The sequence below is a fragment of the Nipponia nippon genome, unplaced genomic scaffold (assembly GCF_047370975.1).
Source record: "Nipponia nippon isolate SJK-2023a ecotype South Korea unplaced genomic scaffold, ASM4737097v1 scaffold_14, whole genome shotgun sequence".
In the NCBI taxonomy this organism is placed as follows: Eukaryota; Metazoa; Chordata; class Aves; order Pelecaniformes; family Threskiornithidae; genus Nipponia; species Nipponia nippon.
Genome location: NW_028262330.1, coordinates 2,684,004 through 2,695,691, shown reverse-complemented (window position 1 = coordinate 2,695,691; position 11,688 = coordinate 2,684,004). Strand labels below are relative to the sequence as shown.

The window sequence follows — 11,688 nt, the reverse complement described above, 5'->3', positions numbered from 1 at the left end:
AGCGCCCGGGCGGCAGTCGTAGCCCCCACGCCCCTCTCAGCCAGCACCGCTCTCCTAGTTTATTCTCCACTGTCGCCGCGTACAACCCCGCCGCGCCCCGCAGCCTCGCCGCCGGTCCTGTCCCCCGTCGGGGTCCTCCTCAGGGCCCCGCCGCCACAGCCCGGTGCAGCCCCCGCTGCAGGCCGCGCCGGCAGGGCCCAGCGGTGCTGCAGCTGGCAGAGCAGGCCGGGCAGCAGGGAGTCCAGCAGGGCCAGGCCTTCCCGGGTGCACCGCAGGCCACTGGGGAGGCAGCGGCGGCTGAGCCCCGGCTCGGTGCAGGAGCCCCCCGCCGCCAGCGCGCCCCCGGGGCTCACCCGCCGTCCAGCACCAGCCAGCCCTGCTCCTGCAGGGCCCTCGCCTCCCCCGGCGCCCCAAACACGGCCTCCAGGCTGAGATTGGGGGAGAAGCGTCCCCAGCGCTGCACACCCAGGGTGCAGAGAAGGCCGTTAGTGATGCGTCGTTACTAGCGGCAAGTCGATGGCGGGTTCCCCCACATGTGGCTCCTCACCTCCCGTGTGACGCCCTCGTCCGTGCGCAGTCCCAGGGCGAGCACCTCCTCCAGCCTGCGGGCAGATGCAGAGCTGCGGGGCCGCACGGCAGGGGAGGGGGTGCAGGCTGGGGAGCCCCCTACTCACTGCTCCAGCGGGCTCAGCACCACCCGCCTCCTGGTCCCGTGCCCCTGCCTCTGCACCTCCCGCATCCAGGCGTCGGGCTCCAGCGTCTGGACACGGGCCTCCCGCCTGCAGCCGCCCTCGCCCCACGGCACAAACCGCCCGTGCGCCCCTGCGGTGGCGAGGGGGGGACACGGCGGGGTTCAGGGGGCACACGTGGCCACGCACAGCCCCCCTGTCACCCCGGCTTACCCGGCCCCACGCCGATGTACTGCTCGGCCCGCCAGTACGAGAGGTTGTGAGCGCTGAGAGCGCCCTGGGGGAGAGCGTTGCATGGGTGAGGGGGCTGAGCCCGCTGGGGGGTGGCGCAGCGGGGGGGGGGGGGGACACAGCATGGCGGGCACCCCACCTTCCTTGCAAAATTGGAGACCTCATAGTGGCGGAAGCCGGCGGCCACCAGTGCGGCGCGGGCGGCCTGGTACATGTCGGCCAGGAGGTCCTGGGGGGGCGCGGGCAGGGCCCCCCCCCAGACCTGTGCCGCCAGCGCCGTGCCCCGCTCCAGCGTCAGCTGGTACAGGGAGACGTGGTCGTCGCAGAGCCCCAGCGCCGCCTCCAGCCCCCGGGCCCAGGCGCCCCGGCTCTGCCCCGGCAGCCCGAAGAGGAGGTCGATGGAGGTTCGGCCGGGGAAGAGCCCCCGCGCTGCCTCCACGGCCGCCCGCGCCTCCGCCGCCGTGTGCTCCCGGCCCAGCAGCCGCAGCTCGGCGTCGTCCAGCGACTGCGGAGGGAGCGCGGTGGCAGCGGGGGGCGCGGAGGGGCTGCAGCGGGTGGGATGGGCCGGGGCAGAGCCCCTCTCACCTGGACGCCGATGGAGAGGCGGTTGACACCGGCCGCCCTGAAGCCGGCGAGGCGCGGCGTGCCAGCGGAGCCGGGGTTGGCTTCCAGCGTGACCTCGGCGTCGGCAGGGAGGTGTGCAGCCCCCGCGACGGCCTCCAGCACCGCCGCAACGGTGCCGGGGCTGGCCAGGCTGGGGGTGCCCCCGCCAAAGAAGACGGAGGTGACGCTGCGGGGCAGAGGGTGGGGAGGCTGCGGGCGCCACAGGGCCCCGCGCCCCCCCCCGGGGAGCCCCCCCATGCACCCACCTCTGCACCCGGCCGAGGCGCAGCAGCGTGCGCGCCTCCCGCACCAGGCAGGCCCGCACGGCCGCCTCGTCCACCGCCGGCACCACGTACTTGTTGAAGTTGCAGTAGGAGCAGCGCTTGCGGCAGTAGGGCCACTGCGGGCACGGGGGGCTGAGGGGGACGGCCGCGCCCCCGGCACCCCGATTTGGGGGGGGCGGGCACAGCCCCGGCGCTCCCCACCTCCCCCAGGTGCCGGCCTTCATGTGCGCAGGTTGGGGACCCCCTCAGCACCCCACGCGCATGCGTGGCGGGGGAGCCCCACGTGTGCCCCGTGACACGTGCAAGGCTGGGATGCTCCCCTACGTGTGCAAGCCCCGGCGTCCTGCATGCACCCACGCGCATGCAAGCCCCGGGGTCCCACATTCACCCCTCAGTGTGTGCAAGTCCTAAGGTCCCATGTGCACCCCCACGTGTGCAAGCCCAGGGTCCCCATGCACCCCCATGTGTGCAAGCCCACGGTCTCTCCCCCCACGTGTGCAAGCCCGGGGTCCCTGTGCACCCCCATGTGTGCAAGCCTGGGTTCCCTCCCCTTGTGTGTGCAAGCCGGGAGTCCCCATGCACCCTCAGGTGTGCAAGCCCACGTGTCCCTGTGTAGCCCCACGTGTGCAAGCCCTAGGTCCCACGTGTGCAAGCCTGTAGGTCCCTCGCTCCACAGCTGCAAGCCCAGGGTCCCCGCGCACACCCCGACACATGCAAACCCCGGGGTCCCTCTCCCCAGGTGTGCAAGCCCCGGGGGTCCCCGTGCACCCCCACCTGTGCAAGCCCCGGGGTCCCTCCCCTCATGTGCGCAAGCCCGGGGTCCCCGTGCACCCCCATGTGTGCAGGCCCAAGGTCCCACGTGCACCCCGAGGTGTGCAAGCCCCGGGGTCCCCGTGCACCCCCACGTGTGCAAGCCCCGGGGTCCCTCCCCCCATGTGTGCAAGCCCGGGGTCCCTGTGCACCCCCACGCGTGCAAGCCCGGGCTCCCCCGCTCACGTGGACGTAGAGCGCGGCCGCGGCGGGGGCGGCCGGTCCCGGGGCAGGACCCGCTCCCGGTCCCGCTCCCGGGCCGCCCCCGCCGGGCCCCGCCGCCGCCGCCGCCGCCCGCCGCCACCCCCGCGCCGCCATCGGCCCCCGCCGGCTGCGGCACCGCCCCGAGGCGGGCACCGGGGCTCGGCCTCGGCGAGGGGACGGGCGAGGGCGGGCAGCGCCCGCTGCCCCCCGCCGGGTCCTGCGGCGATGCCGGCGGCGGCGGCGGCCGGGGGCCTCCCCCTCCCCGGGGGCCGGGGGCCTCCCCGAGGGGCTCGGACACCCCCGGGCCCTGCCCCCCGCATCGCCTTCCCCCGCCGGGGCTGCAGGGGGGGTTTCACTTTTCCACTTTCCCACTTATTTTCCGTTCTGAGAAGGCGGCCGCGGCGCATCTCCGCGCAGGGTTGTGCAAACCCGCTGCTGACGGTCCCAGGCGTTGTTTTGGGGTTTTTTTTCTTAATTTGCGCTATGAATAGCCCCGGAGAAGTGAGAAATGCTTATGACAAAGGCTGCGGCTGTAAATTCCTGTTTCCAGGCCAGGAAGGGGTGGTTTGGGGTAACCCACCCTTGACGTAACCCTCCCTCCCTGGGAAGAGCCCCCAGCTGCCGGGATTTTCCGAGCTGGCAGCGCGCGCTATAAGAGCCGGACGCGGGGACGGGCGAGGGCAGAAGCCCTGGCGCCTGCCCGCAGCCCCGCGCACTGAAGCCGTGCTGCCAGCCATGAGGGACGCCCGTTCCCCTCCTGTGAGTATTGGCAGGCCGGGATGGCCAAGGGACATCTCAGGAGGTGGCCTGGCCTGCGAGGGCTGGAGGTGCCTCGGGAAGGGGATGGGGATGGCAGGGACACCTTCCCGGGCACCCAGGCTCTGCTGGGGCTCGGACCCACGGAGGGTGCAGCTCCCGGGACACGAGCAGAGCTCCGGGGAGCAGGGATGGGGTGACGGGGGGGCGGTACCCCCGTGTGCTGGCTGTGACCGGTGCTCGCTGTGTTTCTCAGCAGTGTGTCTACCCCTGCAAGCCAGCGCTGACTTCATTTCTTACCAGCAACCCCCCAAAAATGGTGAGTACCTGGGGCGCTTCTGGGCAGCGCAGAGGGTGGCCACCAGCCAGGAACCAGAGCAGAAGCTCCTCGCTCTGCAAGCCTGGCCCGCGCCAGGGTTAGTGCTGTGGGAAGCAAAGGAAGGCAAAAAGTCCTTCCCTAGGCACCAGACCCAGAGGTCCACAGCATCCCCAAGCTCGGGCTGCGGCTGCTGTCACGCAGGTAACGGCTCCTCCTCCGGGAAGGAAGGTTTATAAGGATCCTAAAACCAGGGCAGGGAGGAGAGCTGAGCTGTGCTTGCACGCATCCCACTTACTCCGGGGTGGGCAGAGGCAAAGCTGATGAAACCCGCTGACACCAGGAGCAGTTTGGGAACAGTGGAGGAACTTGCTGGGGAGACACCGCAAAGGGTCAGACACGAACCATCCCGTTTTTTTTCTTCCAGAAAGCAGGCACGAACTGTGGACGTGTTGTCCACTTGGTCTGCTTCCATGGGTAGAGCCCACAGTCCAGCTGGGAGCTCCGGGATCGAGACCTCGCTGACGCTTCACCCCTCTCCCCGTTGCACCGTTCCCCCCCACCCGCCGGAGAAAGCCCCAGCGCGGAGGCGGAGGCCCGGCCGCTAGCCCTGCTGCTAGCCCAGCTGGGAAGGGAGCAGGAGGGAGGTGGCCGGGAGGTCGGCGAGAGTTGGCAGCAACGTTATCTGCATCCCAGCTGGGGTGGGAGACTTCTGCCGGGAAGGAAGAGGAATTCTGCTCTTCCATTTCTCGGAGTAGTGTTCATGGTTGGGAGGTACCAAAGAACTCCCGTAAAACGCTGTCCGGCGTATGCTCTGCTTCACATTGCCGCCGGGACAGGAACTTTGGTATTTCTGCAAAATCCTTACTGTCTGTCTTGTCCAAAACAACAAAATAAACAACGCCAAGTCTCTCTGCCTCGGAGAAGTTTCTTTGTGGGGTCAGAAGGCCCGGGGAGGTGTGGGAACGGGGCGAGCTTTTCCAGCCAGCTTTAGGGAGCCCCTTCTCATGCAAAGTCTCACCCTCTAAAGCCCCTGCCCTTCATTTCGAGTTCATCAGCTGTGTTATATGACCTAGGGGTCTCAGCAGAGACGGCATTCACCTACCTTGGGAAGCCAGGCCAGGCTGTTATGGCTTAAAATATCAGTAAAATATCTACCAGCATCTGGTTGGGCCCACAAAGTCCTCTGAAACGGCTGCAGCCACATTGCTCGGAGGTGCAAGACTTTCAAACCTTCGTAAGGTCTTTCAGTGAGAGGAGAGAACTCCAGAAATAAGCATCCCTTCCTCACGCCGCGGTATTGCTGTTGGCAAAGAAACAAACCCAACGGGGGAAAAAAAGGCGCTCTGTTTTATTAACAAAGTGCCATCGGCCTGATGTCGGGGAGCGAAGGTCTCCGCCGCGTAGCCCAAGGCACAGGTGAAAAGCAGACGCGAAGTTGGCTGAAGCGGGGCTGATTTATCCCCTTTTTTCACTCTGCCTTCCCAAGCTCAGCGCTGAAGGTGCTTCTCCATCTGCTCCCTCAATTTGTATTTCTGAATCTGGAATAAAGCGCAGAGAGGAGGAGGAGCGACTCAGAGAGGAGACGGGACAGGAGGCCAGGGCCCCTGCCCTGCCCCAGCCCCTCTCTTACCTTGCCTGAGACGGTGAGCGGGTACTGACCCACAAACACAACGTACCGCGGGATCTTGAAATGGGAGATCTGGGAAGGGAAAACCAACCGCTACGCAACCTGCTGGGAACAGCGTATCCTGCCCAGCGGGAACCACCCCAGCCAGGGCCGGACCCCCAGTCGCTCTAAACCCCTGCACTATCATCTGCAAATCCCCAGCAGCTACTGGGTGTACTGGTCCGGCAGGGAACTGAATTACTGGGCTCAGAGTGGGAGACCCACCTTCCCTTTGCAGAAAGCTTTAATCTCTTCCTCGGTGCAGTCCTGCCCAGCCCTCAGTCGGATGCAGGCGCAGATCTCTTCTCCCATCCGCGAATCCTTCACGCCAACCACCTGGTTGGGACAGAAGGACGGTGTGACCCCTGGGGACATCCCTCTCCTCCCGCAGGGTATGGGTGCTGGAAAAACGGCACGAGCCCTGACCCGTATCATGGGATGCTGGAGTCGTGGCTGGGGCTGCGTAAAGGCAGCTGGAGCTGCCTGACCATCCCACCGGTGCTTGCTACATGACGTCGAGCCCTCCTGGAAGGACTTCCCAAGCGTTTGCCAGAGGAAAGGTGGCAGAGCAGGCTGGGCACCCGGACGCCAGCACCTTCCTTTGGTTTTGCAAAGTCACCGGAGCGAGGGCTGAGTCAGACCAGCCAGGCGGCGGCTCATCGTGGGTGCAACACGGACCTGCCGTCCCTCCGCGTGCTTCTGCTTCCCCAGTAAATGGGGCAGCAGGTTTCACAATCAACAGGGAGACCTGGGAGGCTGCTTCAAGTGCTTTGGGATCTCCAGATGAAACAGCAGGAGAGGGATGAAGTCGAATTAAAGGATTGTTTGAAACCCTTATAATGGCAGATCTTAGTAGACCACTGCCTGTGACACCAGGGGACGGGCTTCCCAAGCCCCATCTCTCTCTAAAGTTTGCTCACGCTATTTCACAAGAGTCCTACTGTCACTCCCTGCCTTGAACCGGTATCTCGAAATCCTAGAGACACGTCGATCCTTTTGAGGCCAGAGCAGTGACATAAAGCCCTAGAAACTACATAAACAGGGCTGGTTTGCAACCCATCTGCACTGGGACTGTTCCAAGGAGAGATGCGAGCCTGGCACAGGCACAACACTGACTAAGTAAGCGGTTTATTTATGGGGAAACTTGTCTGGCACAAAACCTGGAGGAGAACAATCCCAGCAGATTGGGAGCAGCTGCTCAGTGCTGCAAATCATGGCTGTCTTGCGAAGGGGTGAAACTAAGTCTCACTCCTCATCTCCAGGGTGTCGTTGGAGGAGTCGGTTTGGATTTAGGAGTTTATTCATTAATTATCAGTAAAAACTGTCCTTCAGAGTGCTTTCCAAGTAAGAATTTCAGAGGGAGCTATGAAAGTGGACAGGCAGTTTAAAAACTGAAGAAGGACAGTCACTACTTTGCAGAGGTGAAGCTGGTGCAGGAGGGGATTGCCTGAACCGATGTCCAGGCCAGGAGCTCTGCCAGGAGCTCTGCCTGCCCCTTCCCTGCCAGCAGCCTCTCCCTCCCCCTCGCCAACCAAGATTACACAAAAGGAGACGCTGAAAACAGGGGAAGACAACCAGGTCCCAAGCAGCAGACCCAGCAGCTTTGTGTACAGGTTTCCCACCACAGGACCCATTGCTGCTCACCCATCCCACCTCCCTCCCGCTCACCTGGACCTCCTCAACCTTGGGATGGGTGTGGAGAAACTGCTCGAGTTCTGCTGGGTAGATGTTCTCTCCTCCCCGAATAATCATGTCCTTGCAACGGCCTATAATTTTGCAGTAGCCGTGCTCATCCAGGCTCGCGAGGTCCCTGCAATGACACCACGCTCCTAGTCCTGTCCCAGCTGCGTGGGAGAATGGCTGATGCTCCCACCCAGCCTGGTCTGGAGGCCAGGTCGGGGTATCCGGAGGGTAACGGCTGAGATGCCGCTGGAACACAGGGAAGAGATCAGAGAGCTCCTGCTACAGCCAGACATTGCCATCAGCAGCGTCCACACAAACATCAGGGCTTGGGGGAAGGCTCAGTGTACCCCCACAGCCCCCATCGCACCAGTAGCGAAGGGACTGTCCCCATCTCCAGGGTCACTTGGCACCGAGGACTCTGTGCTAAAAGCTGATCCGAAGTTTCACGGAGAGATCAGACCGGGAGGAGCAGGGCTGTTCCCAGACTCACCCCGTCTTGTACCACTTCTCAGCAGTGACCACTTCGCTCGTCTTGGCGGGGTCATCCCAGTAGCCCAGCATGACACAGTAGCCACGGATCTGAAGCTCCCCGGGAGTGTTCAGAGGCACAGACTTCCCTGTTTCCGGATCCTCAATTTTTGCCTGCAATGGAAGAGAAGGGGGGCTTAGTAGGGGATGCCTGAGGCAGACGTGATGGCATGCCCCAACTCCAGCACCAGGCAGGGAGGTCGGACTGGCAGAGGGCCTGGAGCAGGCGGGGAGGGTCGTGGTCACCTCCGTGTGGGGAAAGACGCATCCCACTGTCTCGGTTCTTCTGGCGATGCTGTCGCTGGGGAAGCCCATGAAGGTGACAGGGCTGTTTTCTGTGGTTCCATAGGCAACCTGCAAACACAAGAGGAGAAACATGCCTCAGGGGGCAAGAGCATGGCACAGCTCCAGGCATAGGAAAGACGAAGCTAGTGATGACCACAGGGGAGAGCGGGGTGGGACGAAGATGCTCTCACAAGTCACTCCGGCCGCAGGCAAGCACTGCTCTCCTGGCCCGTGGACGGGGCTCTCCAGACACCCCTGCCAGAGAGGCCTGGAGAGACGGGAGCTAAAGCAGCGCTGCGCCTGCCTGCCACAGCCTTCCTCACCTCCATCGCTGTGCTCCAGACCCCCACCACCCACAGCACGGTGGGCGTCATGTACTTTTGCCACCCCAACTACTTTTCTTAGAGGACCCCAGGGTTCGCCCTCCTCTGTTTTAACCTATGTCTCTCCAAGCCCTGTCCTGTTGACTCCCTACCATCTCTGCCAGCCACTGATTTTGCCTTGGTGCCCTTGCAGCCATCTGCTCAAGGTGCTGAGTTCACCTTGCATCTTCTACAGCTCAGGGCACATCGGCCGTCGCTTTGGGAAAACCTTGGAGCCAGCAGTGGGCTCCTGTGGGAGACGGCGTGTCCCGCAGCATGGCTGCTTGCTCCAGGTCCTTTTGTGCAGACATCAGCTCCTGTAACCCTCGTAAAGGCATCACGAGGCTGCACAACGCTCAGCGCAGCTGCACTTACAGACCGAAAGCCTCACAGCAGGACAAAAGCTTCTCGCTGCTAAGCCTCCCTCACCGCTAATCCCGACGGCAGGCTCTGAGTCACCTCAGCTGAAGGTCACTTCTCCTCGGAGGAAAATTCCAGCTTTTTATGCCCAACTCAGTGGCTTGCCGAGACAGCAGGAGCTGGGCAGGAGGGGCTCTGGGCAGCTCCGAGCTGCACCGACAGCACTGTCGCTGGAACTGCTGCTTCACCTCCAGCTCTTGGGAGCTGCGTTTCAGCGGTGGGACACGCTGGAGCACTGCTCTGGTCTCCCTAACCCACTCAGCACGTCGTGTGTCACCAGGCAGGGTTTCTCTCCCACCCACTAATGTCACCGGTGGCCGCTTTGCTGGGAGAGCACGGCTGGGAATGAGCCGCTGCGGGGAGCGTTTGCTCCTTTCTCCTCCACATCTGCAGACGGACGCGTGAGCAGCTCTGACCCACCGAACTGCTAGAGGCCCTGACCATCTTCCTACAGCCTTGGCGCCCAGACCTGGGCTGTGCCTTCTGAGCAAACGCCTGGGCTCCATCGCTGGCTGCAAGGGCACGTCTGCACGGTCAGGGCTGCTGCTCGGCGCTCGCCGAACTCCAGGCGCTGCGCCCAAAATTAATGAGGGCCTTTGCAAAGTACCGTGATGGAGCACCCTGAACAAGCATGCAAATATCCTGAACGAGCTATACATAACACTGGTGGGAGCCCTTGGCGCTTTCTGCCGCTCGGGGCTGCTGAAGGATCTCACGTTGGGCACAGTCTGTCATAACGGCTGATGCTCTTGTTTGACTACACCGGGGTCAGCGTGAATCCGAGCTGGAGATTTGCGGGACCCTCCTCTTAGCCAGGAATCCGGAGATCGTCTCCAGGATGCTGCAGGGACCATCTGGTGCAAACTGCTCTGCTAGGAGCCTGGCAACCCACAGGGAGCGACTGTAAATAGGCTTCTTCCAGACGCAATGATAGCTTCTCGGCCAGGCTGGAAACCTACAGCCTCTAATGCTCAGACAGGATTTCTCTCCTACCCACTAATACGAGTCCTGTGGCTGGATCAAATGACTGACGGGAGACAAATCCAAGATCTTAAACACTTATTAAAAATCCCAGTGCCTTTGTTTTTTTGTTTTACTCTGCTGGATGAATTGCAATGTTGGTCCCAGGATCCCGGCCAAGCCCTGAGTCAACCCCTTCTGCCTCCCCGGGTCGCTCCAGCAGTTTAATTGGACACAGCAGCAGGCAGCTCCCTGGCAGGACGATGCTGCGGGTGCCGCAGCTCACCAGGCTCTTCTAGATGCCTGGCAGGGTGCCGTGTACCCCAAGCACCGGCTGTCCATGCCTTGGCTGGCGGTTTGTCCCCATAAACACCCTCACACCCTCAGTAACGGGCTTCCCGACTCGGCCTGGAGAGCAACGCGGGTCTGAACCTCCAGCCTTCAGTCTGCTGCCCGATCGCTGCCTTCCCCTCCCAGCCTGCCTGCACCAGCACCGCTCTCTGCAGCCAGACACTGGGATGTTGCTCCTGACCTTTCCAAGGTAGCATTTCTCTCTCGGGATAGTGTTTTCCCCATCGGCATGCCCAGGACCCAAGCAGTGGCTGGAGCAAGCCCTCGTGCCAGCACTGCTATTCTTCCTGACCCTCATCTGACGCGCGGAGCATCCTCCAGCAGCTCCGTCGTCCCAGCCCAGCCGCGGCTCGTGATGCACGAGATGAAACAACGCTTCCACAAAACCCCATATACCGATTTAAGCTTGGAGATATCCGCAAAGATTCATAGCTTTCAAAACCCAAAGGGACACTTAGCATCATCTAACCTTGTCATCTGGTATAATTCAGTCCAGAAAACCTCACCCAATAATTTCTGCATCAGCTCCATAATTTCCACTGGAGCTATATCTTGTGTCAAAGCAAAGCTTTCCAGAGGCAAGGAGTCCAGCTCGGACCCTTGGCTTTGCGAGGAGCTACGAGAGTACAGAATATAATTGACTGGAAAGCCTTTTTCACAGTGAGGACCACAAGTGACCCCTCCAATGCCCAGCAGCCCAGTCCTGCCTTCAGCAATGACGAGGACAGCTCCAAAACAAACTGCCGCCTAACTTACTCCTACCGACAAGAGATTCATTCTTTGTGAATCCTAAGCCTCTGTCTAAACCAGGAATAAAAAGAACATCTTAGCAGAACTGTGTTTTTTAAAGCACATTTCAAAAACATTTCCTGCTAGCGCTGTTTAAACACTGGCCACTGCGGAACAGGCAAAACAGCCTGAAGAAGGAAGTGTCTAAAAATTAAAAATAAAGTAAAAACAATCAGACTCCAGTCTCCTTAGCAAACATTTGGGAGGCAGACTGATCTGGTGGGGAGAGCGGGGACTGTGAAGACCCTGGGTTTTTCCCAACCGTGCTGCTTATTTACTGCATAACTTGGAACGAGCCACATTAGCTCTCCGCTCCTCGGTTTTCCCCAGCGTTCAACAGCAATAAAAACACCCGCTTCCCTCTGCACTCAGCTGCTGCTGAAAGGCTGCGATGAAAAGGCTGGCTTCAGGACCACCAGTACCCCAAGCGGGGTTACACTGGGTGGGACTGGAGCAGAAGGTCAGGGCTGCAGGAGGGCACGAGCTCCGTGGAGGAAACCCCCCCTGGACCTGAACGATGCTCAGGGAGGATCTTCACGTCCCTCATCACCGCCCTCTGGTTCTGCCACGCTGGAGGATAAGGGCAGGGCTTGAACCACCAAACTAAAACCTACAGAAACTCGGCTTTGCTGAAGACAATATTGGCCTTGGAAAAAAGAAGCAAATTGACCATGAAATAATAGGGATTTTCAGACTTCAAAGAAGGCGTAATGAACAACAGAAAGCAGACTGGCAACCCAAGAGATGT

At 61.7% G+C, this 11,688-nt stretch overlaps 2 protein-coding genes and 1 long non-coding RNA gene across 8 annotated transcripts in view; 1 reads left to right on the top strand and 2 right to left on the bottom strand.

Moving 5' to 3' along the window:
* Window positions 1-36: 36 nt before the first annotated feature.
* On the bottom strand, window positions 37-3,230 carry RSAD1 (radical S-adenosyl methionine domain containing 1). 4 transcript variants are annotated; one of them, XM_087750411.1, is made up of 9 exons: window positions 2,804-2,975; window positions 1,790-1,923; window positions 1,506-1,710; window positions 1,060-1,290; window positions 903-966; window positions 675-822; window positions 548-602; window positions 354-457; window positions 37-279 (listed from the first exon to the last, which is right to left on the bottom strand). In XM_087750411.1, the coding sequence occupies exons 1-9, from the start codon at window positions 2,933-2,935 to the stop codon at window positions 60-62; spliced, it is 1,293 nt and encodes a 430-aa protein (XP_087606537.1). In that variant the 5' UTR covers window positions 2,936-2,975; the 3' UTR covers window positions 37-59. The 4 variants fall into 4 exon arrangements, with proteins under 4 accessions (XP_087606537.1, XP_087606535.1, XP_087606534.1 ...); XM_087750409.1 differs by having other exon boundaries at window positions 1,060-1,425; window positions 1,880-1,923; window positions 2,804-2,971; XM_087750408.1 differs by having other exon boundaries at window positions 1,060-1,425; window positions 2,804-2,967.
* Window positions 3,231-3,442: 212 nt separating this feature from the next.
* On the top strand, window positions 3,443-4,810 carry LOC148056403 (uncharacterized). Its single transcript, XR_015703121.1, has 3 exons — window positions 3,443-3,580; window positions 3,834-3,896; window positions 4,321-4,810. It is a non-coding gene; the product is annotated as an uncharacterized LOC148056403 (long non-coding RNA).
* Window positions 4,811-5,221: 411 nt separating this feature from the next.
* The window catches only part of ACSF2 (acyl-CoA synthetase family member 2), a 40,437-nt gene continuing 33,970 nt past the window's right edge, over window positions 5,222-11,688 (bottom strand). For all 3 annotated transcript variants that reach the window (XM_087750691.1, XM_087750692.1, XM_087750694.1), the window contains exons 11-16: window positions 8,020-8,127; window positions 7,736-7,887; window positions 7,231-7,372; window positions 5,788-5,898; window positions 5,527-5,595; window positions 5,222-5,434 (exon numbers count right to left, since the gene is read on the bottom strand). In XM_087750691.1, coding sequence (XP_087606817.1) covers window positions 5,384-5,434; window positions 5,527-5,595; window positions 5,788-5,898; window positions 7,231-7,372; window positions 7,736-7,887; window positions 8,020-8,127 — 633 coding nt within the window. In that variant the 3' untranslated portion in view covers window positions 5,222-5,383. The remainder of the gene's footprint in view (window positions 5,435-5,526; window positions 5,596-5,787; window positions 5,899-7,230; window positions 7,373-7,735; window positions 7,888-8,019; window positions 8,128-11,688) is intronic.

What these genes read in the sequence shown, in the direction of transcription:
- RSAD1 (XM_087750408.1), bottom strand. Translation starts at nt 2,935, where the DNA reads ATGGCGGCGCGGGGGTGGCGGCGGGCGGCGGCGGCGGCGGCGGGGCCC. An exon ending in CGCCTCGGCCGGGTGCAGAG is followed by an intron (nt 1,711 to 1,789) that starts GTGGGTGCATGG and finishes TCTGCCCCGCAG; the next exon opens with CGTCACCTCCGTCTTCTTTG. An exon ending in GCCTCTCCATCGGCGTCCAG is followed by an intron (nt 1,426 to 1,505) that starts GTGAGAGGGGCT and finishes CTCCCTCCGCAG; the next exon opens with TCGCTGGACGACGCCGAGCT.